The sequence below is a fragment of the Rhinopithecus roxellana genome, chromosome 4 (assembly GCF_007565055.1).
Source record: "Rhinopithecus roxellana isolate Shanxi Qingling chromosome 4, ASM756505v1, whole genome shotgun sequence".
Lineage (NCBI taxonomy): Eukaryota > Metazoa > Chordata > Mammalia > Primates > Cercopithecidae > Rhinopithecus > Rhinopithecus roxellana.
The window spans coordinates 139,387,764-139,414,447 of record NC_044552.1 but is presented as its reverse complement, the minus strand read 5'-3'; the positions used below and the strand labels follow the sequence as shown (position 1 = coordinate 139,414,447).

Here is a 26,684-nt window from a genome sequence, read left to right as displayed (position 1 = left end):
ACACGAGAAATACGTGACAAATGCACAAGCTTCAGTAACCGACTCGATCAACTGGAAGAAAGAGTATCAGCGATTGAGGATCAAATGAATGAAATGAAGCGAGAAGAGAAACCAAAAGAAAAAAGAAGAAAAAGAAATGAACAAAGCCTGCAAGAAGTATGGGATTATGTAAGAAGACCAAATCTACGTCTGATTGGGGTGCCTGAAAGTGAGGGGGAAAATGGAACCAAGCTGGAAAACACTCTTCAGGATATCATCCAGGAGAACTTCCCCAACCTAGTAGGGCAGGCCAACATTCAAATTCAGGAAATACAGAGAACGCCACAAAGATACTCCTCGAGAAGAGCAACTCCAAGACACATAATTGCCAGATTCACCAAAGTTGAAATGAAGGAAAGAATCTTAAGGGCAGCCAGAGAGAAAGGTCGGGTTACCCACAAAGGGAAGCCCATCAGACTGACAGCAGATCTCTTAGCAGAAACTCTACAAGCCAGAAGAGAGTGGGGGCCAATATTCAACATTCTTAAAGAAAAGAATTTTCAACCCAGAATTTCATATCCAGCCAAACTAAGTTTCAGCAGTGAAGGAGAAATAAAATCCTTTACAGATAAGCAAATGCTTAGAGATTTTGTCACTACCAGGTCTGCCTTACAAGAGACCTTGAAGGGGGCCCTAAACATGGAAAGGAACAACCGGTACCAGCCATTGCAAAAACACGCCAAAATGTAAAGACCATCGAGGCTAGGAAGAAACTGCATCAACTAACGAGCAAAATAACCAGTTAATATCATAATGGCAGGATCAAGTTCACACAAAACAATATTAACCTTAAATGTTAATGGACTAAATGCTCCAATTAAAAGACACAGACTGGCAAACTGGATAAAGAGTCAAGACCCATCTCACATGCAGAGACATACATAGGCTCAAAATAAAGGGATGGAGGAACATCTACCAAGCAAATGGAGAACAAAAAAAAGCAGGCGTTGCAATACTAGTCTCTGATAAAACAGACTTTAAACCATCAAAGATCAAAAGAGACAAAGAAGGCCATTACATAATGGTAAAGGGATCAATTCAACAGGAAGAGCTAACTCTCCTAAATATATATGCACCTAATACAGGAGCACAAAGATTCATAAAGCAAGTCCTTAGAGACTTACAAAGAGACTTAGACTCCCACACAATAATATTGGGAGACTTCAACACTCCACTGTCAACATTAGACAGATCAACGAGACAGAAAGTTAACAAGGATATCCAGGAACTGAACTCATCTCTGCACCAAGCGGACCTAATAGACATCTACAGAACTCTCCACCCCAAATCAACAGAATATACATTCTTCTCAGCACCACATCGCACTTATTCCAAAATTGACCACATAATTGGAAGTAAAGCACTCCTCAGCAAATGTACAAGAACAGAAATTATAACAAACTGTCTCTCAGACCACAGTGCAATCAAACTAGAACTCAGGACTAAGAAACTCAATCAAAACCGCTCAACTACATGGAAACTGAACAACCTGCTCCTGAATGACTACTGGGTACATAACGAAATGAAGGCAGAAATAAAGATGTTCTTTGAAACCAATGAGAACAAAGATACAACATACCAGAATCTCGGGACACATTTAAAGCAGTGTGTAGAGGGAAATTTATAGCACTAAAAGAGAAAGCTGGAAAGATCTAAAATGGACACTCTAACATCACAATTAAAAGAACTAGAGAGGCAAGAGCAAACACATTCAAAAGCTAGCAGAAGGCAAGAAATAACTAAGATCAGAGCAGAACTGAAGGAGACAGAGACACAAAAAACCCTCCAAAAAATCAATGAATCCAGGAGTTGGTGTTTTGAAAAGATCAACAAAATTGACAGACCGCTAGCAAGACTAATAAAGAAGAAAAGAGAGAGGAATCAAGTAGACGCAATAAAAAATGATAAAGGGGATATCACCACCGACCCCACAGGAATACAAACTACCATCAGAGAATACTATAAACACCTCTACGCAAATCAACTAGAAAATCTAGAAGAAATGGATAATTTCCTGGACACTTACACTATCCCAAGACTAAACCAGGAAGAAGTTGAATCCCTGAATAGACCAATAGCAGGCTCTGAAATTGAGGCAATAATTAATAGCGTACCAACCAAAAAAAGTCCAGGACCAGATGGATTCACAGCTGAGTTCTACTAGAGGTACAAGGAGGAGCTGGTACCATTCCTTGTGAAACTATTCCAATCAATAGAAAAAGAGAGAATCCTCCCTAAGTCATTTTATGAGGCCAACATCATCCTGATACCAAAGCCTGGCAGAGACACAACAAAAAAAGAGAATTTTAGACCAATATTCCTGATGAACATCGATGCAAAAATCCTCAATAAAATACTGGCAAATCGGATTCAGCAGCACATCAAAAAGCTTATCCACCATGATCAAGTGGGCTTCATCCCTGGGATGCAAGGCTGGTTCAACATTCGCAAATCAATAAACGTAATCCAGCATATAAACAGAACCAAAGACAAGAACCACAGTGATTATCTCAATAGATGCAGAAAAGGCTTTTGACAAAATTCAACAGCCCTTCATGCTAAAAACGCTCAATAAATTCGGTATTGATGGAACGTACCTCAAAATAATAAGCTATTTATGACAAACCCACAGCTAATATCATACCGAATGGGCAAAAACTGGAAAAATTCCTTTTGAAAACTGGCACAAGACAGGGATGCCCTCTCTCACCACTCCTATTCAACATAGTCTTGGAAGTTCTGGCTAGGGCAATCAGGCAAGAGAAAGAAGTAAAGGGTATCCAGTTAGGAAAAGAAGAAGTCAAACTGTCCCTGTTTGCAGATGACATGATTGTATATTTAGAAAACCCCATCGTCTCAGCCCAAAATCTCCTTAAGCTGATAAGCAACTTCAGCAAAGTCTCAGGATACAAAATTAATGTGCAAAAATCACAAGCATTCTTATACACCAGTAACAGACAAACAGAGCCAAATCATGAATGAACTTCCATTCACAATTGCTTCAAAGAGAATAAAATACCTAGGAATCCAACTTACAAGGGATGTAAAGGACCTCTTCAAGGAGAACTACAAACCACTGCTCAGTGAAATAAAAGAGGACACAAACAAATGGAAGAACATACCATGCTCATGGATAGGAAGAATCAATATCGTGAAAATGGCCATACTGCCCAAGGATATTTATAGATTCAATGCCATCCCCATCAAGCTACCAATGAGTTTCTTCACAGAATTGGAAAAAACTGCTTTAAAGTTCATATGGAACCAAAAAAGAGCATGCATTGCCAAGACAATCCTAAGTCAAAAGGACAAAGCTGGAGGCGTCATGCTACCTGACTTCAAACTATACTACAAGGCTACAGTAACTAAAACAGCATGGTACTGGTACCAAAACAGAGATATAGACCAATGGAACAGAACAGAGTCCTCAGAAATAATACCACACATCTACAGCCATCTGATCTTTGACAAACCTGAGAGAAACAAGAAATGCGGAAAGGATTCCCTATTTAATAAATGGTGCTGGGAAAATTGGCTAGCCATAAGTAGAAAGCTGAAACTGGATCCTTTCCTTACTCCTTATACGAAGATTAATTCAAGATGGATTAGAGACTTAAATGTTAGACCTAATACCATAAAAACCCTAGAAGAAAACCTAGGTAATACCATTCAGGACATAGGCATGGGCAAGGACTTCATGTCTAAAACACCAAAAGCAACGGCAGCAAAAGCCAAAATTGACAAATGGGATCTAATTAAACTAAAGAGCTTCTGCACAGCAAAAGAAACTACCATCAGAGTGAACAGGCAACCTACAGAATGGGAGAACATTTTTGCAATCTACTCATCTGACAAAGGGCTAATATCCAGAATCTACAAAGAACTCAAACAAATATACAAGAAAAAAACAAACAACCCCATCAAAAAGTGGGCAAAGGATATGAACAGACATTTCTCAAAAGAAGACATTCATACAGCCAACAGACACATGAAAAAATGCTCATCATCACTGGCCATCAGAGAAATGCAAATCAAAACCACAATGAGATACCATCTTACACCAGTAGAATGGCAATCATTAAAAAGTCAGGAAACAACAGGTGCTGGAGAGGATGTGGAGAAAAAGGAACACTTTTACACTGTTGGTGGGATTGTAAACTAGTTCAACCATTATGGAAAACAGTATGGCAATTCCTCAAGGATCTAGAACTAGATGTACCATATGACCCAGCCATCCCACTACTGGGTATATACCCAAAGGATTATAAATCATGCTGCTATAAAGACACATGCACACGTATGTTTATTGCGGCACTATTCACAATAGCAAAGACTTGGAATCAACCCAAATGTCCATCAGTGACAGACTGGATTAAGAAAATGTGGCACATATACACCATGGAATATTATGCAGCCATAAAAAAGGATGAGTTTGCGTCCTTTGTAGGGACATGGATGCAGCTGGAAACCATCATTCTTAGCAAACTATCACAAGAACAGAAAACCAAACACCGCATGTTCTCACTCATAGGTGGGAATTGAACAATGACATCACTTGGACTCGGGAAGGGGAACATCACACACCGGGGCCTATCGTGGGGGGGGGGAGGGGGGAGGGATTGCATTGGGAGTTATACCCGATATAAATGACGAACTGATGGGTGCTGACGAGTTGATGGGTGCAGCACACCAACATGGCACAAGTATACATATGTAACAAACCTGCACGTTATGCACATGTACCCTAGGAACTTAATGTATAATGAAAAAAAAAGAAAAACTTAATTGGAGACAAAAAAAAAAAAGAAAAAGAAGAAGGATATCCTATATGATTCTTAACTAGCAATGTTAATTAACATGAAAAGAGCTATAAGTAACAGACACCCTGTGATAATTTCTTAATTTATGTTATGTCACTCAAAGTGAGAAACACACAAATGCTAAACCATGATTAACTTTAGAGCTGAATATAGTAAAACAGGAGGCAGCACCGTGTATAGTTTAAGTGTAAAAGCTTAGAATCAGGCTGCCTAGGTTGAAACAGGGGCTCCATTCTCATCGGCTATGCCTTTGGCAAGTTACCAGACTCTCTGTGGTAGATATTAATGTTTTCCCCCAGCATCGAATCCCTTCTAGCAACAGTATCACTTTTTGTTCAGGGAACTACTCCCTGTCATATAAGCTTCAGTTTGGTTCCACGCTAGGCTACAGGATGCAGTTTGTGACCTAGGTTTAAGTGAGTAAGCATACCACTTTCCCTTAAATAGAATTACTGTACCAGCAATGGGAACATGATCAAAACTGTGACAATCAAAGCCAAATCTAAGACCTTTATCTCAGCTATTAGAGAAACAGAACATAACTAGAAAATAACTAGGGTTGGAGTTTCTGTGGTCATCTTCCAGCTATGAAGTTAGAGTTAATCCTAAAACGGAGTGATCTCAGAAGGGAAATCAAAAGATAATGTGAAAACAGGTCCTGGGGACTTGGTCTGAGCCCCTGCATCAATCCTCACCTGTAACTTTTTAGTAAATTTGTACTTCAGCTTGAGCCAAGATAGTTTTCTATCAGTTACATCTATGACTCCTCACTAATATATTCTATCAGCTTCAGTTTTCTTATTTGGTAAATGCGGATTCTCTAAGCTTCAGTCCCCTCAATCTGTGAAATGGAGGACCTACCTCACTGGTCTGTTGTGAAAATTAACACTTAGCACATAGCATATAATTGACACATCAATAACCCTGCTAGGGTGTTTGAAAACAGAAAGCACTTACTAAAACGAATATTTATATGTGAGGTTTTAATCTAAAACTTGAGAATGATGTGACTGGGTAATACATTTGAATGTGCAAAAAGATAACGGCAACAGCCAAAACATAAATAGGAGTAAAAATTGCCACTTCAAGTAATTCAGGCAATAACCAGGAATATAATGAGAGTTACTGCAAATTATCTCTATAAATTTAACAATGCAAATGCTGAAGGAAAAAAATCTTAAAGTAGCTACATCACTAATAAAAGTAATGAAACAGAAAACAACAAGTAACGAAACAACAAACAATGAAACAGAAAAGAAGCAACAGAGAAAATACAAACCAAAAGTAGTTTCTTCAAAATGTTAATAAAATTGATAAACTTCTAGGAAGACCGATCAAGAAAAAAAGAGGGAAAAAATTAGCAACACCAGGAATGAAAAAGGACATATAGGGTATATCATAGAACTTAAGACATTAAAGAAATAAAAAGGGAATATTACAAATAAGTATATGCCAATATATTCAATAACTGAGACGAAATTAACAAATTCATTGAAAAACACAACTGACTAAAACTGACACAACAATAAAGAGAAAATTTAAATAGCCCCGTATCCTTTTTAAAATTAAATTTGTAATAAAAAAGAAAAACTTTCCCACAAAGCAAATTTCAGAATGTTGGCTGCAGTTTGTAAAGCACTGTGTCAACCAAACAGAAGACCTGAGGGTTAGACGAGGCCCTGAGATCAGCAGTTTTTCCTTTCCACTAGATTTTTAATGAATGGGAGAGAAGTACAGAGAGAGAAAAAGTGAAAAAAGGAGAAGGAAGAGAATGCATGACAGTTTAGGAGATAAAGACAGGGTAAAAGTAAGAGACAGCTAATAATCTTAGATGTCAGAGGCAGCATGAAAAATCTGTGGGTTAGGTTAGAAATCAGTGAACGGGCCGGGAGCGGTGGCTCACGCCTGTAATCTCAGCAGTTTGGGAGGCCAAGGCTGTGGATCACCTGAGGTCAGGAGTTCCAGACCAGCCTGGCCAACATGGTGAAACCCCCATCTCTACTAAAAATACAAAAAATTAGCCGGGCATGTTGGCAGGCACCTATCATCCCAGGTATTCGAAAGGCTGAGGCAGGAGAATCGCTTGAACCTAGAAGGTGGAGGTTGCAGTAAGCTGAGCTGAGATGGTGCCACTACACTCCAGCCTGGGTGACAAGAGTGAAACTCTGTCTCAAAAAAAAAAAAAAAAAAAAAAAAAAAGCAAAAGCAAACAACGAATGAAGGGAAATGTACCACTAAAATAATTTTGATTTTCTTCAAGGCAGAACATTGTTGATTTGTTTTCAAGGCAGAATATTGCCTTCTTTGTCCTCAGCTAAGAACCTGCATGTTGGGCGACAAAGATTTTTTCACTGCTCTGTGCGTGTCTTTGAATGTCTAAGAGTACTGAGAGTACTGAGTTTGAGGTTACAAATATAGTGGGTTTTAATCTAACCTAACAAGAAAGAAGAGAGTTGAAGAGAGTTGTTCAAAAATCTGTCAAGAAACTAATGATGACAGCACACAAAGTAAACTATAGAATGGTTGAACTAACTGTAATAATGATACATTATTATTTAGATAGTATATTACTGGGTTAATATATTCTATTACAAATTAAAACAATAGTTCCAAATTTGAAAACCTTTCCCTGCTATGGACAAATAATACTGCAGTTTCTGAAAACAGAATTGAACCAGGGAGCCAAGGAAACCTAGGGAAAAAAAAAAACGGTTAGATAAATCAGCTCTATCTTTGGTGGGTCTGAATTTAACCTAAAAAGTATAAAGCTTTCTTTATCATTACTGCAGTATAAATAAAAGATAATCTAAAGAAATATAGTTGAATATCCTTATTCATGGCAGTTATTTCCATAAAATTGTTGCAAACACTGAATTAGTAAATACTGACCCATTGCTCCTTGGAAAAAATACAAAATTGGGTTCCTATATGCTGTAAACACTGAATTAGCGAATACTGACCCATCGCTACTAGTGAAAAATACAAGGTTGGGTTCCTATGAGCCTATAATGACAACATGTTTGTCAACCAGTCAATACATAACCTTGTTTAATGTGTGCTGCTGTTTAAAGACACCTTATTTAATACATATTGGTGATTCATGAACATTGAACTCTATAGCCAACAGCTGTAACTCACTACAACTCATGTCTGAATGAAGCCTATCTGACATATATTTTCTCCATAAAGTATACTACAGCTTTCTTGCCACAGCACTTCAGTACTATTCTTGGGGGCCATTTTAAACAGTGAAATCACCAACCAAAAACACAAAAATGTAAAAATTATGGCACTAAATAGATCTCAAAAAAAGACACCCCCCTTTTTTTTTTTTTTTTGAGTCAGAGTTATGCCCTTGTCGCCCAGGCTGGAGTACAGTAGTGCAATCTCGGCTCACTGCAACCTCTGTCTCCCGGGTTCAAGCAATTCTCCTGCCTCAGCCTCCAGAGTAGCAGGGATTACAGACATGTGCCACCATGCCTAGCTAATTTTTTATATTTTTAGTACAGCTGGAGTTTTGCCATGTCGGGCAGGTTGTTCTCGAACTCGTGACCTCAGGTGATCCGCCTGCCTCGGCCTCCCAAAGTGCTAGGATTACAGGCAGTGAGCCACCACACCCGGTCAAAAAGACACTTTTTTACAGTGTAAGAACTAAAACAAGAAGTCAGAACACTGCCTTGTCTAACTTCAGCTAGGAATGTGAACATTGGGCAACAAAGATATTTTTCACTGTTCTGTGTGTGTCTTTGAATGACTAACAGGCACTTGAGTACTGAGTTTGAGGTTATGAATACAGTTTAGCAAACAGGTAAACTTGCAAATATAAAGTCCATGAATAATGAGGATCAACTGTATTCACAAACATTTACACTACCATCCTATGAGTAAATTTTAAAAGGTTCGTTGTACATGAACCCAGAAATCTAAATAACTATAATGGAAATATAACAGGACTAAATACTACTTCTTAGGATCCACTTCACAAGCCCTAAGAAGTAGTATTTAGTCCTGTTATATTTCGAATCAGCATAAGGAGAAATCAAAATACATTCATTTCTAAATAAGTGAAATCCATAAAATACCATTTGGAGAACCTAATCTGCTAAATTTTTAGCAACAGAGACACTAGTCCTTTGGCTGTAGTCAACTTTTTTTGAAATACCATTTATTCAAATAGACTGTTATTGAGTATCAAGCCACACTTCCCTCACCCTCACTAAGATAAAAGGCTGAACCATGCTGCCCAAACGATGATTTCACTACTTAATGCATCATTACTAACACTGACTATACTACAATAAAACGTATCATACTACAGTAAAAACAGTCTGATCTAGGCTTGACAGAAGAACTCTCAGATGAGTGATTTACCTACTTGCTCAACACTTTACATGTTTGTAAATCTTTAGTTCTTGAGAAAGGGAGGGAGAAACAACAGTAAAAGAGAAAAATATAAAAGCATGAATTAATGGTAAATTCGACAAGTTTTTTTAAAAAGCAGTAATCCTCCTACCGACCCATTTCTTCGGCATTCCAATTAACTACTACTGCTTTACAATAATTACACACTTTACAGAAAATGGTGAAAATTAAATGAACAAATTAGGAACTCGATACATATGTCTTACAGATCATTCCAAACTGATGCTCATTTTTTACATCCCACTGTCAGCCAAGTGCTGTTTTTATACCATCATTTTAAGGTATGTGACCAGGCTCAGCACACCTGAACATGAAGCAGAAATGCTGCTACTTATTCAAAAAGAGAAAATAGTTCCCAAAATATTAGCCATAAAAACCCACACCAAATTGTGTATTTTCTAAGACTTCCTGAAGAAACTGATTGTGTCTCCCACATTGTGATCAGTTGAATTCAGATCTAATCTAAAAATGGGGCAGTTGTCACAAAATGAAGGAATTAGTACTTTAAACAAGGGAAAAAAAAATGGCACTATCATACCATGCTTCCTTGTGGCACAGTTTTGATTAAAACTTGGGTCCAAACACTATCTCTGACCTTCAAGACTAAAGTTGGCACTCACATTCCCCCATTAAGAAGCTATCAGTAATATTTTAAATTAGAACAGCTGTGAAGAAAAAGATAATTTTGTTTAGTCATGTTGTCAGGTTCTGAGGTCTGAGGGGAGTGGGTGGGCAAGTGGCAGGTAGCTGGAAAACACTCAAGGAATCGTACAGAGTTTCAACATGGCTTTACTCTCTCTCTGGGTGCGAGCAAGCTGTATGTACAGCATTAAGCAGGGTAATTATACTTTTTACAGACAATAGTGACTCAGAGCCGAGCAAAAGCTCACACACCATGGTTACATAATGTGCGAGGTTGTGTGCCTGCGCTCCAAACCCGCTGAGTCATGCTGCACAGAAAGGCCACTTTGGCCTACTCCTGACTAAAGCAGAGCCATTTCCCCTATACAAGTATTTTTAGTTTCATTTGGGATCATGTTAGAAGTTACCAGTAATCTGTCTGTCTCACATTCACCCTGTTATTCCATGACCTTTGTCAATATCCTGGTTCACCTCCTGTTATCATCTGAACTTCTGTAAGAAGATAAATGCTTTCCTTATCCCATTTCAATTCACCACACCTACCACCAGATTAATCTTTCCAAGGCATACTCTTATAACACTGCCCCCACATTCAAATCCCTTCAAGAGTACACACTGCCATCTATACGAGGAACACATTTCCCAGTCTGGCTTTCAAGGTTGTCCACAATCTGACCTAACATACCTTTCCAGCCTTCTTTCTTATAATTCTCCAACAATTAACCTAAGCTCCAGAACATCTCAAACTTTCCTGTTTTTGTTCCTTTGTTCAGGCCTTTCCTTCCATCTGAGTGCACTTCCTCATTTCCTGTTGAAATCCTGCCTACTGCTTCAAGGCTTATCTCTACCACAAAAGCATCCCTGATTTTCCTAACTCATGTGTCTCCCTTTCAACAGTCTGGTATCACTTATACTTTGTAGCCCTCGTAAGGAGCTTCACTCTGCCTGCTAATAGTCATTTATCCTTCTTCCATCAGCAAGGTCTAAACTGAGTGTTTCTTGATAAAATAAAAGACCAAACTGTCAAAAAGATAAAAAAGACACATCTTTTTTCTACCAAGAGGGGAAAATGTCTTACTGTTGATAGAGTAGAACATGTTCCCCAGAAGCAACTTCTAAAAAATTCATGGCCAGGTATGGCAGCTCATGCCTGCAATCCCAGCACTTTGTGAGGCTGAGGCAGAAGGACTGCTTGAGACCTGGAGTTCAAGACCAGCCTGGGCAACAGAGCAAGACCCTATCTCTAGAAAAATATAAAAAATAAATAGCTGGGCATGGTGGTGCACACTTGTCATCCTAGCTACTTAGAAGGGTGAGACAGGAGGATTACTTGAGCCCAGGAGGTCAAGGATGCAGTGAGCCAAGATGGAGCCACTGCACTCCAGCCTAGGGGAGAAAGCGAGATCCTATCTCCTTAAAAAAAAAAAAAAAAAAAAAAAAAAACATGATTAAATCAACAGCCTTATCAGACGAAGTGCTATACGTTCAAATCATTACAGAGGATATGGAACTGGGAGCAGTGTAGAGGTTGAGCATCCCAAATTCATAAATCTGAAATGTTCCAAAATCTGAAACTTTTTGAGTTCCAACATATTTAATAGAAACACTCAATAGAGCCTTTTAGATTTCCAGTCTTTGGATTTGGGATGCTCAACCAGTAAGTATATAATGCAAATATTCCAAAATTTGAAAAAATCTCAAATTCAAAATACTTCTGATCCCAAGCATTTTGGATAAGGGATATTCAAACTGTATTACTTTTCAAACACAGCAATCCAGTCCCTTGTCCCCATCAATACATCATATGAATAATAAAGTCTAACTATATTCTAATAATGCCTCAATTATCTAATATCATTAGGACATGAGAGGTTCACATAATCGAATTTTTGAATAAGTCATTTCTTAGTGCAGAAACAGAACTCAGGCATGCCTGCAGCCTAGGCCAGCTGAAAGGTGTTCTTGGGAAACTAAGCTTGACTTCACCCTATCTAGTGGAAGACACTCAGGCACAACGGGGAAGTCATTTTGTACCAGTTACTTGCAGCTGATAAACAGGTAGGGAGCATGAAGGAAGGATAAAGAGGGTGGCAAAAACCCTATAAAATGTCAAAAGGATCTTTTTGCACCTGCCAGAATCCTCATTCCAGATTGTTGGGACCATTCACATTTGTATGTCTCTGAGGAACTTTGGGTAGCTGAACACCTATTATGTCTCAATACAAACTATGTCATCACCTGCTGGAAGTTTCCATACCCTTTGCCACTGAAAATTTCACACTCTAATTGTGTCTGTTATGGGTTGAACTGTGTCCCCGTAAATTCATAGGTTGAAGTCCTAACCATCAGTAGCTCAGAATATGACCTTATTTGGATATAGGGTTGTTGCAGATGCAAAATTATATGAGGTCACACTGGAGTAGGGGAGGTCCCTAATCGAGTATGACTAGCGCCCATATAAAAACAGAAAATCTGACCACAGACAAGCACATAGGGAATATGTCATGTGAAGATGAAGTCAGATATTAGGGTAATGCTCTATAAGTCAAGAAACTCCAAAGATTGTCAGCAAACCACCAGAAGCTAGGTGAGAGGCATGGAACAAATTGTTACTCAGTCCTCAGAAGGAACCAACCCTGCTGACACCTTGATCACAGACTTCTAGCCATCAACAACTATGAGACAAATTTCTGTTGTTTAAGCGACCTAGTTTGTGGTCCTTTGTTACAGGATCCATAGAAAATTAATACAGCATTTACTGGTGTTGGTATCTGTTGATATCACCAATCCACTGTGAAAACCACCAGACACCTCTTTAAGTAACCATACTTCTTAAAAGTAAGTGTTACTCTCGTTGAATAAATACAAGTCAATGGCCTCTATGTGCCAGCCACTAGTGACAGAGCAGTAAGACCGACAATGTCCCTGCCCTCATACAGGTTATAGTGTAGTCAGGATAACTGACAACAAACCAAAACTACACAGTGATAAAATTACAATTGCATTAAGAACAAAAATGATATATTTCTCTTCCTCTCTAAACAGATGGTAAACACAGTTAACCATGTATGGAGCCTCATGGTATAGTTGGATGCCCTTCATTTTTATTTTTGTTCCCCTACTAGATGTCAGGTAGTTGGCTACTACAAAGTCAGCTTTTATCAGCTACCCTCTTGTCTGTCTGCTCACCTCCTCCAATACATTTATATCAAATTTGGAGTTTCTAATGCTCTCTGAGCTAAACAAAATCAAGTAACTAATATTGCTAAGAAACATATACCATGTAACAAAACTTGCTGCAAGTGAAAACTGAAGATTTGACTTTAATGCAGGACTTTCAGGTTTACTTTAGATTCTCAGAGATTTTTTTTTTCCAACAGAATTCTATTATAAGGCTCTGAGACAGAAAGTTATTGCTACATAAACTGGATTTTATCAAATGATTTTGTACTATGTTGCCTGGCAAATGCTTGTTTCCTTTCAAAGGAAATAAATGCAGCACAAGGAAGCAAGAAAAACTTTTTCATATCAGAAGTTCACTGTTTTCTGTATCAGAATATAATGGTTACTTAAGGAAGAAATACTTTCCAAAGTCAGAATTATATAAATTATTGTCAAGCACAGGGCATATTTTTGTTAAATAATTGTCAGTTGTTTAAAATGACATGACTATGAGGTTATATAGCATCATAATTGGAAAGTTCAGTCAACATTTTTTGAAGGACTTAATAAATACCACCTACCTCTTATGCATATCCAACAATCATCTTTTTTGTTGTGTTTCTTAAGTTCTTCTTCAGTTACTTCAATTAACCTGCCTTTTAATCCTGTTAGATCCTTTCCACTTTTGGTCAGTCGAATCCAATCCATAAGGCTTCTGCCCTGTTTTAAAGGTACCTAAAAATGGAAAAAGAAAGAATTAAATCTAGCTTCTTCATTACTTTTAATTCCATTTTAAAAGATAATAAAACTCAAATCTAACAATTCTATAAATCCTTTTACAGCTTTAAGAGGCTGTCAATATTGTTTATGCTGTATTTGAATTATAAAAGGTAGGGCTTAGAAATTCTATCACACAAATTTTCACCATATTGATGTCACAGTACAGTAGTCCATCAGTATCCACAGGGGACTGGTCCCAGGACTTCCCCCTACCCTATATCAAAATCCAGGATGCTCAAGTGTCTCATATAAAATGTCAAAGTACTGACATATAACTATGAACATCCTCCCATATACTTTAAATAATCTCTAGATTACTAATAATACCTAAAGCAAGGTAAATGCTATGTAAATGGCCATTGTATTATATTATTTTATGTCTTTTTTTTAATTGTTGTATCGCTCTTTTTAACTTTTTTTCCCCAAATATTTTTGATCCACAGTTGGTTCAATCCTTGGAGTCGGAAAACAGGGCTACACAGGGCTGATCATACAACAAGAATGATATTGAACCAGAAACCAGAAAACAGGTTCTGGTCCTGGCTCTGACATTAATATGTTACAGTCACCAGTTTGGACCAAAATTTCTTCACCTTAAAAATCAAGAGATTTGACAGAAGAAAAGATAAAGAAACAATTAACTATAGTTGATTTTCTGAACTGTCAATATAAACAGACTTAGAAATCATTAGATAGCAATCTTATCTAAGAATCCATTGAGTAACAAAGTTTATCAAATAATGGAAAATAAAACTGTAACACTGTAGGGAAGGGGTGGCAAACTATGGCCTGCACCTGTTTCTATACAGCCCTTGAGCAAAGAATTGTCTTCACATGTGGTGGTAAAGAGCCTGAAATCTTATAAGGCCCCTTGCCCAGGGAACTTAATAACAGGAAGGTTTGGGTTTTTATTTTGTTTTATAAAACACATTTTCAACGTTTTCAGCTGAGACATATTATTAGTACTTTGACCAGAACATTTTCAAGATATCTCTATGGAACTAAGCTTGTCTGACTAATTTGTAATGTAGTAACAAAAGAATGTTTAATGTAAAAGCAGACACATTCAAGGACGTTTACATATTTCACGTACCTGAATCATACCTATTTTAGATATCCATTTACTCCCAAACTAACCAAGTTAATAGGTCTGTGGTGCCTTTCACATTCCATCCTATCAATCTACCTCATTCCATTCTGGCTATCACTGAAACTCTAGGTCTTTTGATAAATGAAGTGTGAGAAAATGACCTTTCCCATCCCAAACTAAAATCACTCACCTCTCTCTATTCATAATCCACAGGATAGTTAAAGCAAGCTTTCTGAAATGCAAATCTAATCATAGGCTCTCCCTCCCTCAGTGGCTCCTCAGGTTACCTTAATTCCCTAGGGATTTACCAGATCTTCACAATCTGGTCACAGTTGACTGCACTAGCTCCATGTTCTAACTTTTGCTCTTCTCCATTATATACTTGGCCAAATGGGAACTGATTATTTGATTCCTTGATTGCTGTCAAATACTGGCTTATAGCAGTGCTGCTTCCTCTGCAGGGATCAACCTCACCCCAACTCCCATTAATTCCTCTGGAAGGCTTCTCTGATCCTCAACTCCTTCGTGGTCGTAACACCCTATTGTAGTACTTATGACATTATAACTGAATGTTTACTACTTCGTGCAACCTATGAGACTAAACACCTTGAAATCAAAGACCACAAACTCCAGCATATAGTAGGTTCTCAATAAGTATTTGTTCACTGGTATTAATAGAAATAATAACTATCATATGTTGAGTGCATATTCTGTGTTACACTCAAGTCTGTGAGATCTAAATAAAAGCCTCAGGACAAGTAGCATTTACTGGGTGCTTACCAATGCCGTGTTAAGAGAAACATTATCTCACTGAATCCTATGAACAATCCTATAATATGGGTACTGTTATTCTCATTTACATCTGAGGAAACACACTCAAAGAGATTAACTGGTAGATATGGTGGAAGAATCTAGGTCTTTCTCACTTCAAAATCTGTGCCTTTAAAAAATTACAGTAAGTCCTCACTTAAGCTGGTCAATAGGTGCTTGGAAACTAAACTATGTACAATGAAACTAATTTTACCGTGGGCTAACTGACATAAACAAAAGTTCCTGCAGCATATTTCTGGTCACAAAAACATCACCAGACTTCTAAATAAAGACCAAAATACTTCTAATATTAAACACTGAAAGAAATGTTAGCTATACATACATTTAAGGAAGATTAATTAAAAAACAGTAAGATAATTATTTGCCCAACTATTTCAGTTCAATGTCACAGGTAGTCAGAGCCTATCCCAGTAGCTCAGGGCGCAAGGCAGGAATCGACCCTGGACAGGATGCCATCCTACGGCAAGGCACACTCATAGACACCCAACATTCATGCAGACTGGGACCGTTTAGACACACCAATTAACCTAACTTGCATATCTGTGGGTTGTAGCAGGAAACTAGAGTACCCAGAGAAAACCCACGCAGACACAGTTAGAGGGTGCCAAAGACAGTGGCCCCGGCTGAAACGAATTTTTTTTCTCATCAATATTATAACTTAATGCTGTTGAATGAAACAACATTATTTGAGAACCTGCTGCACCATACACAACCTTCCCAACTAGGTTCTATTTTCTCAACTTCTACCCATTTCATCCAAACCTGACTCAGTTTTTACACTCTCAGCATCATCTTGTTTCACAAAGAAAAGAGGAAAAAGAGTGGAGTCTGAGTTTTCCTTAGAATTGCACAAAAATCTTATTGTGTTTTCTTTTTGGACCAAAGACTCACCTTTGCCATCGCCATCTGTGTGACTTTTCGTCTTTGCGTCTAAGTGTTCTCCTTTAAATGGATGCTAAGAACATAGTTGGTATTTTTAACGAAGAACAGCAGCCACTCATATTCTAATTCAGAGATTCTCTCTGGAAAGACTATGTTATTCAGTCAAGTATTTAGCTTCAAGAAATAGGTCAAAAACCAGTGAGAAAAATATACTTGACTGGATGGCTAGATGATTGATATATGAATCAGTAAATGAAATTTCACAGCAGAACCACAACACAAGTCTAAGCAATTTAAGGCAACATTTCTTAGCCAGTTTCCTTTTCTGTGAAATAGAGACAATAAAAGCTTTCACTTCACAGGATAATTGTGAAGATTAAAGTTAATACATGTAAACCACTAAAAATATACATGGCCTCCTATAAGTACTTAAGAAATCTCTGGAAAGCTAATGAAAACTACAGATCCCTGAACCTATATTCATTCTGAACTAGAATCAGAACGCCAAGTCTAAGTGGAGAAAAATAAGAAAATCGATAAGGGTTCCAAATGATGCTAAGACTCAAGAGTTAACCGAGTGGCCCAAGTAGGTGGAAGTGTCACAAACAAAAGATAAAGATATGGTTACAGAATGAGGAACTAACACATAAACAGGAACAAACAACATTCGCAAAAGAACAAAGAACACAATTTTTATTGAATTTTGCAAATACAGAATATATCTGCACAGTATTCCACCTGTTGCTAACAGTAACTGTGCTCAACAAAAACTCAAGAGTATTGTATTTACTTCAAAGTTAGCAAGTGATAATAGTAGAAAAGGCAGTGATAAAACTATCAGGTACCCGGGGAAGAAAGAAAGGCAGTATGACTTGGATAGTGTCTGTAAACCTGACTTAGCTCCCCAGCTCAAGTCCCCATCCTTGCACAGACGGTCACTGTCGCCACTGCCAAGCCTTTCCCTCCTGCAAGGGAACCCACATCGAGTGATGTGGTACAACTCCTTCAGGCAGTGAAGAACAAAAGACCAGCGAGGAGATGAGGTTGAGGGAAGGAGGCTAATACCGAGCGCCTATAATACCGCAAGCACAGTGCCTGGCTCTGTCATATAAATTTAAATCGCGGGAAAGGACTTGAAGGAAGGGAGCAGATAGAGCGGGATAAAGGACCAGAAAGAAGAGGGGCTACTAGGGGAAAGGGAGGGAGATAAGCAGAGTTTAGGGACTGTAGACAGAGTGGGATCAGAAAGAGGTTGCAGGCAAGGACAGCAGCGAACGACAGCTTAGAGAGGTGTACAGGAGCTGGGAGCTGGGGCGGAAAAAGAGAACAGACTGCCGGTGCGCGAAACGCAGCGAGGGGAGAGACTCACGGAGCCACCCGCTTACCTTGCTACGCCCCCCGAAGGCTACACGCTGCTGCGACCTGGGGGCCGGGAAAGACTGGGAAGGGACGTTCAGCATCTTGAAACCCCAGCCCCCGGCCCTGCCCGGGGTTCGCCGCCGGACGGGATAGTACCTCCACCTCCGGCTCTGTGGCCGGGCAGTGGCCAACCCCCGACCCACTTCCGGGGTCGCCAGGGGTGAGACGCGCTCTGACGCAGCACGTCCGCGGAGGGCGGAGCCAATGGGGCGGAGGGAGGGCCGGTAGGGAGGAAGTACGCATGCTCAGTTAGTTCCGCGTCCCGCACTTCAGCACCGGAGCAAGGTGACAGCTATTTCGTTGAAAGATTAGAGAGTGAAGCTGTTCCTTAGCCTTGGTGCTGACCGAATCTGGGAACAAATTCTTAATCCTGCTAACCCGGAACAGCAATGTGTGTTCATTGTTAAGCAGTACCATCGCACTACTTGAAATATGGAATAAAATACACTACTTGAAATATGGACAAAAACGCATTTTAGTTTCTCTGAAATTCTTTCCTGTAAGGCACTAGACTGTACTGGAAAAAGCACCTCACACCTTTAAGAGCAAAAATATCAAATGTCAACAGCCACTACTGTGGGGTAAGAAGAAAACCTCATCTTTAAGCATCCTTAAACCTCAACTTTAAGCATGCTGAGGACTAATGAATGCGGGTAAGACGTTAGTAAAGTCTCCTTCTGCTGTATTCACCCACTCACAAATTCTCCGTCCTTATGTAACTTCCTGTCTTCCCTGGGAATTGTGTACTGATGCAGCTCACCTCCAGCTGTGGTGATGAAGTAACGTTTAAAAGTCAGATTTGGTTTGGATGCCATCTCTGCACTTAATGACTGAGCTGTCTTATGCAAGTTACTTTAGTATCTCAAAGTCTCATTTTCTCCATCTGCATAATGGGTTTATTAAAGATTAAAGGGTCATATGTAAACTACATACTGCGGTGCCTCGTTAATATTAGGTACTGAATAAGTGGCAGTGGCTGTTCGTACTATTCCAACATATGAATGGGAAAAGGACAAGGTAAACACCAGGCTCTAATGCTCAAAATCTGATTTTACTGTTAATGTTTGTTTTGTGTGTCCCTTGGGGAGCACATAGATCTTCAGAGTAGAATTCAACAAGAGAGAAAGTTTTCAGAAGAAACATAGTTCTAAATAATCCTCCCCATCCTCCTTTAATTACTAACTTTTCCTAACTCTGAACATATTGTCATGCTTTAAACTTTCTCTGTTTAACTACTTAGTTCTTAAAGTGCCTAAAAATCAAGGTTAGGTTTGTAGAATCTTTTAAATCAGAAGAAAAAGTGTGTGACTATATGTGGCCATTCAAATAAGAGGCATTTCTTAGCTTGGTAGCCACCTATGACATTCACTTCTATCCATTTTTATTTGCAATTGAAATGCTTATTACAAGAAGACTGAATTTGAGCTAAAAGAACCTCATGACTATAAATAACTGTATTACTTTGACCTTGCAAACTGCTGCAGTGTTCTCTCTCTCTCATTAAATGATGACATATTCTTCTAGAGTCTACATAAGAAAAACTAACCACTGAGACTTATTTCACTTCTCATGAGAAAACTTTTACATAAGAATAACAAAAGCAGAGAACCAGAACAAGGATAAGTTAATATTGTTGAAGAATGTTCCATACTTTCCAAATTTCTTAGCTCCCCTACAGAAATGGAAGATACTATCAACTTCTGGCCTTTAGACTCCACTTTTTTAGACTCCATATCAATCACTCAAATTTAAACATTTTGTTTTAATTCTAGGGATCCCTCGATGTAGTACATTAAGTATTAAATATCCATACTATTTTACTACGGGATTTAAGGACTGAAAAGGAGTATTAACATAAGAGTTACTTTGCTCATCATTTATGTAAAATATCTATAATTTAAGAGCCCTAAGATTGATTCCCTTTTTCAATTACAGATAATGATTTAATGTGTTTTTTCCACCTGCTAAGAAATATTTACTAATAAATGAGTGATTTCTAACATAAGGCTATTTTCTTCATTATCTAATAAGATAATACTAATCTGTAACTACAATATCCAACTGGCATCAGTAGGAAATAGCAGATGTTAAAAGATTTAGTCTTGAGAATTAAATACTGTCATTCTTTGCAAAATTATAACTAAATATAAATTTGCAATTTAATGAAGAGAAAAATTTATTCTTTGTAAGCCGCAAATATTTATAATGCAATCAAGACATTTGTAGATGGCACCTATTTTAGATTCCAACATTCAATTCTAGTGTAGGGATAAAAAAAGGCCAAATACCAGATTAATTATAAAATATTTCACTTTATTAATAATTTATATACAAATAAATTAGCTTAAAATAATTATGATACATTTGTACACTAAATTTAAACCCTAAAAGCTCTGGATATAATCAAAAGTAGCTAATCAGATTAATTTTCACAGGTCAGCTCCTCAATTTCATCTCCACTATCAGAATCTTCGTAAAATGAAATTGTGGCTTGAATTGGAAAATTTTTCAGAAGAGCTTCTGCTTCTTGATATAAGTAATCATAACACTTTGATTTTGGCCAAAATAGTCTGAAAGAAGCAGACAACATGTTTTATTTTTCACATTCAGAATCTTTAAACTCATGAAATGGTCAAATTTTCAAGAGCTCCATATATTTAACAATTGACTTAGACATTTGGATATAGCCTTAAGATATAGAGTTAAAATATGCTACTATCACAGTTTTCATGGAATCTACTTGCCCAAGTATCAATAACTGTTTGATTATTTTAAGTCTTTATTCAAGCTGTAAATTGGATCAAATTCACACTAAACCCTGGATAAGCATAAGATCAATGTTTATCTTACTTTGTGTCTTATGGATATATTTATTCTTATAATACATAGAAGATTTGTCTTACAGTTTCTAAATTTCTTTGGAAAAAATGAATTTAGTTCTACCAGTACATTAAAAACTCTGATGATAGCCAGCTTTATAAAGATGACGAAATATTATGCACCTTACAAAAAGGTGGAAATTACCTATTATCTTACTTAAAACTCACAGATTTAACTCTTATAGAAGTAGACAATGTAAGTTTAGAAATGTATAAAAAACAGTATTTTAAAAATTTTGTCTATACACTCACAACTTGAGGCATAGAAAGACTACTTCTGGCCTCAACTTTGATTCTGTCTGCCTGTCTTCTCCTCATTCAACTAAATTTGTGAATACCATATGAAATATTGAGAGATTATATATGTTTTATACAAATAACTGGCATGTAAGTATATTACCTCAGAATTTCAAAAATCTGACAAATACTAATCTTGCCTTCTGGTCTTCATCAAGGAAAAGAATGAGGAGAGATAAGGCTGAATCACCAAGTACAGTGCAGTCATTTTTGTGTAGGATAAACAGCCCATATATTCATACAACAGAGTCATTCCAATAAATGAAAGATTGCATTATGTTCAGTATGCTCCACTTTAAAAGGCAGAAAAACAATGTAGTTTATAAATGTTTCCAGCAAAAATCATAAAAAGTTTATATTTTTGATGCTTAAACAAGTAACTATCAATTATTCAGTCATTCAATAAATATTTCAGTGATCCCTTGTGCCAACATAATTCACAATTTAAAGATGAATAAATCATGGTCCCTACCCTCAAAAAGTTGACAGCTGAATAAAAAAACACATCACATTAGTCAAAATATAAATGAATAAAAATAAAATGTAAGAGAAGCACAATTAAATTGTATCCATACTTCAGAAAAGAAGGGAATTTCTTATATAAGAAACAATTTATTTTCTAATGGGTAACTGGAACTGGCAAACCCAAAGAATGCTGTTTAGTAATTATGATACTCTCTCCAGAATTTCTCACTGTGGGCCATTTTTCTCCCAGGGCCCACATACTTTTCTGAGTTTCTTTCTGTTCTGATTCTTCTCAGTCTCCTTTGCGGACCTCCTTTTATTTGTGTACTGGTTAGATGCTGGCCTTCCCTCAGGTTTTCATTGAGAACATCAGCCCTCTCTCTAAACAAACTAGGATGACCTGGCCCACTGTCATGATTTCCCCACCCTACATTTACCATGGACTCCCAAGTCGGTATTTCCACTTAAGATCTTGACTCTGGGACCCTAACTTACATATGCAGCACTCTACTGGATATCACTCTTCGGATGCCCCATAGGCACATTAAATATGATAAGTGGAAAACTTGACTCATGGTCTCACCTCCCAAATCTGTTTTCGGCCCTAATTTCCATTCTTTTAGTACAGCATTCACCTGATCATCAGCCACAAACTTAGGAGCCATTCTGGTCTTTTACCTCTTCTTCATCTACCATATCCAATACATTATAAAGCCTAATCTATTTTGTCATCTAAGTATTTCCTAGATTCATCCAGTCCCATCCTCACTTCCCGTGTCTTACAATGGTTCGTCATCATTTCTTACCTGAAAAATTGCAGAACTTCCAGTTTTACTTTTGATGTCCTAAGCCTATTTAACGTATAACCCCCAAGACTACCTTCGGAATAAAGCCCACGGGTTCCCAACACTACAAACAGGATCAAGACAAAACTCTGTACAAGAGTGTGCAAGATCTGGCATCTGATTACCCTGCTGAAATGACCACAACTTCACACACCTAAACTCCTTGGAGTTCCCACAAGGAGCCACACTGTTTCATGATCCTGCTTCTCTTTTCCAATGCTATTTCTTTTGCTCCCACTTCCCATTCATCTGATTAACTTCTCCAAGACTCAGCCAGGTAATCACTACTTATAATATACACTTCCCTGACCCTTCCCCCTACCACTCACAGATTTAGGCACTTCGTGCCATGCCCATACTTGTAAAACTAACCAAACTAAACTTCATTACAACACTTGCCATGTGCTTTGACTACTTTTTTCTGTATCCTTCACTAGTGCTAGTACATGGTAGGAAATTAGATGTAATGACTTCTATGTGCTATTTATCACCACGGACACTTTACAAACATCATTCAGCTCTTCATTTAACAGCTCTGGGAGGCAGGAAAACTGCAGAATTATTAACATTTCACCTGAATAAAAGTAATAGTAATAAAAGACAAAGAATCTTAGATAAAGGCTGACTTCCTGAAGTGGCTAGGAACAGTAAACTAGCTCCTCACGTTAAATAATTTTTGACCCTTTCTATAACCACCCTCAGTAATCTTTAGGATTTTCATTACATTTCTATTTTCTCCTACACGGCAAACTTGATTTGCTGTAAGACTGTAACTGCTAATCCCATTCTTCCTTCCAGATTGCAAGACAAAAGCAGCATACACACTGCCTGATGCCAAGTCAATTTCATTCGAACCCTTTAGGATTTAAAAACAAAAACTGTTTTGCCACCACAAGAGGACTGCGCTCTTTTACCATAGCATCCCCTTTCCCTCTTCGTAATATATTCATCAAGTTCATTGAGTATGTATTGATCATGGTCCCTTTACGTGAGACCGTGAGCCCCTACCTTTTTCAATTTGATGAGTAACGGGTCTCTGCGAGTGAGAAGATAAGTAACCTTGAAGCCAGATTTTCAGAGAGAGAGAGGCTGCAGGACCAGCTGCGGAGCTGGGCTGTGCGATGCCCCTGGCTCCTCCCTGGGGCTGGAGAAGCAGGAGACCTTTGGGGAGGCCTGTCACTCACCTGACTGGGTGCCTGAATTGCGAAAGCTTTCCTGGGGCTGCGGTCATTCCAGGGCCATCGGGCATCTGAAGAGGAAAGGAAGTGAATCCAGTTATCACCCACCTCCTTCTAGAAAGTGGAAACGTGCACGACCCAGTGTTCCTCGTGCCCGCTGGGAATGTAACCCCAGGGCTCTCAGCAGCCTCGCTCCCGGCTGGGTGCCTGTGGCCCATCGCTCCAGAGGACGCATCCGCCGCGTCGGCACCGTTATGGCCACTGGCAGGCAGGATGTTAAGCGTGAGGCAGGAGCGGTGTCTCGCATGTCTCTCTCGGGCACTGCGTCCCGAGAGCCCTGGTCAATCTTCTGCACCCGTGGGAGGCGCGGCCTGAGACGCGTGGCTCACTCACCACCTCCGTGGCGTGGTTCGGCGTCTCCTCTTCTTTCTTGCCTCCAGCGTCCACCCAGGGTCTCCAGAAGCCCGCGTATCTGCCGGATGGATAGCACAAGGCGCGCAGAGGAGACGTGAGCCCAGACCCGGGAGAATCCACCGAAGCCAAGCGCTGGCACCGGGGAGTGGGGGATGGAGAGTGGAGGGGAGGAGCTGGGGAGGCGCAGGCGGGAGGGACGGGGGAAGCTGGGAGGCACAGAGCAGCGCGGAGAAGCCTACCCGGAGTCTGCGGCCGCGCGCCGCGTAGTGCGGTCGATGGCCGTGCACGCAGCGGCTCCACTCTCTGCGCCCTCTGCGCCTCCTGCGGTCTCCATGGCGCCGCGGAGACTGGCGTAAGGCCGCTGCCAGCTCGCGGGCAATCTTGGCTAGTTCCAGTAGGTCCGAGACCCGAGCTTTATATAGCCCTCGCGGCCTGCTGCACATTGAGAGGTTCGCTCCTTCTCCGCCCCTCTCCCTTGCTAACCGCATAAACAAAAAGGCTGCGCGTGAAGGCGCACCAGGCTGAGCCCCGGGTGTGAACGCGTGCAACTTCCAAATGGCCCGGGATGGGGTTTTGTCGAGCGAATGTTAATCGCCCTTTGACACATGGCTGCGGTGAAAAACAACATTCGCCCGAGGAGCCAATTTCCGTGTGAAGAGGAGAAGGAATTAAGCGAGTCTACACGTTTTGTGTATTTCTGCAAAAAGCCAAGTAACTGGTTAATTGCTTGATTCGCTGGAAACTCAGGACTTGCTTGGCCTGTGGCAAATCAACTGGTTCTGCATCCCCTGTTCTAAAAGCTGGGATGCAGACTAGAATTCAAAGGAATGAACTTAAGTCCTCTTCCTGGAACAATTTTTTAAAAATTGGGTGAATGGATGGACTCCTTAAGAAAGGAATGTCAGTTTTTTAAAAAAATGTGTTGATAAACTAGGTTCATATGCCAGTCTATTATTATCTGACGATAATAGAAAATTATTGGCAACAAGAGGTAAATTGTAAAAGATTCAGTGTTCTGGCTAAGAGAGCCAGAGACTGGAGTCATGTGATTTGCTCATATAACTCTAAATTATCTTCTCGTGTCTTTTGTGATTTTTCCCAATATTTTATCAGTATCCTCCTACAATAACTTTTGAGTTCGTCTATACACCTCTATCACTACTTGGTATTTTGTCACTCAATGGTAATTACAAAGTTCTTTTTTGAAGGCAGGTGTTGTGGAATGATAATGAAATCTTGAAAAGTTATGATGTGAGACAAGTTAATCAAATGTCTGCACCCGTTTCTCTGATTTGAGTTACCCCTCACTTATCTACCACTAAACTGTGTAAAAAGTGTTATGCATCGAGGGAAAGATGATATATAAATGTTATAATTTTTTTCAAAATGTTTTAAATAATGAAACTGGACTTTCTCTTAAAAGTTTAGACAAAAATCTTGATTGTAAACTATAGTTGTCTCTGCTCTTCATTCAGCTACTGCATAGGAAAATAATTTAATTATAATAGTAGCTAAGAGCCTATAATGATCTATCTGCCAGGAAGGTGAGATTTGGGTTGCTTCTGATAAGAAAATCAGTAAGGATAGACACCTAATGCATGTCTCCATCCCGTACAGTTATTGTTAGGCTAAATACAATAAAGCTTATGGAATGCGTTTTGCAGTGCCTGACATATAGTAAGACTTCAACGGATTTTACGCTCTGTAAAAAATATAAGACCGTAACAGATGTTAACCTTTCTGATAAAATGTCTTATTATTTCCGTTCCATAATGTAAATTAGTTCAATCTTTGTGGAAGATGGTGTGGTGATTCCTCAAAGACCTGGAACCAGAAATACCATTTCACCTAGCAATCCCATTGCTAGGTATATACCCAAAGGAATATCAATCATTATTTTACGAAGATGCATGCATAATGTTTGTATGCATATGTTCATTGCAGCACTATTTGCAATAGCAAAGATAGGGAATCAACCCAAATGCCCATCAGTAATAGACTGGATAAACAAAATGTGGTACATACACAACACGAAATACTATGCAGCCATAAAAAGGAAAAAGATCATGTCCTTTTCAAGGACATGGATGAAGCTGGAAGCCGTTATCCTCAGCAAACTAATGCAGGAGCATAAAACCAAACTACTGCACGTTCTCACTTGTAAGTGGGAGCTGAGTAATGAGAACACCTGGACACAGGCAGGGGAAAAACACACAGTGGGCCTGTCAGTGGTTGGGGTGGGAGGAGAGAGAGGATTAGGAAAAATAACTAATGCATGCTGGACTTAATACCTAGGTGATGGGTTGATAGATGCAGCAAATCACCATGGCACATGTTTACCTATGTAACAAACCTGCACATCTTGCACATGTACCACCGAACTTAAAATGAAAATAAAAAATAAAAAAAATCTTTTTGAGGTGGCTGTAATGTGCTAACTACTGTGCTTTCCAGATAAGGACAGTAAGGTATTCTTCCTAACCTTGAGAAGACTACAATTATTACAAACTCTGGCCAGT

At 38.9% G+C, this 26,684-nt stretch overlaps 2 protein-coding genes across 4 annotated transcripts in view; both read right to left on the bottom strand.

Moving 5' to 3' along the window:
* The window catches only part of LOC104678634 (cytochrome b5 reductase 4), a 107,353-nt gene extending 89,095 nt beyond the window's left edge, over positions 1-18,258 (bottom strand). For 2 of the 3 annotated variants that reach the window (XM_010383961.2, XM_030929195.1), the window contains exons 1-2: positions 18,054-18,255; positions 13,667-13,820 (exon numbers count right to left, since the gene is read on the bottom strand). In XM_010383961.2, the coding sequence (XP_010382263.1) occupies positions 13,667-13,820; positions 18,054-18,128 (229 nt within the window). In that variant the 5' untranslated portion in view covers positions 18,129-18,255. Of the gene's footprint in view, positions 1-13,666; positions 13,821-18,053 lie in introns of all 3 variants that reach the window. The other variant, XM_010383960.2, reaches the window with a different exon arrangement.
* A 2,129-nt stretch (positions 18,259-20,387) lies between these two features.
* On the bottom strand, positions 20,388-24,651 carry RIPPLY2 (ripply transcriptional repressor 2). Its single transcript, XM_010383959.1, has 4 exons — positions 24,405-24,651; positions 24,145-24,223; positions 23,758-23,822; positions 20,388-20,657 (listed from the first exon to the last, which is right to left on the bottom strand). Exons 1-4 carry the CDS (start codon positions 24,497-24,499, stop codon positions 20,510-20,512), a joined length of 387 nt encoding a protein of 128 aa, XP_010382261.1. The 5' UTR covers positions 24,500-24,651; the 3' UTR covers positions 20,388-20,509.
* Between the last annotated feature and the right edge of the window lie 2,033 nt (positions 24,652-26,684).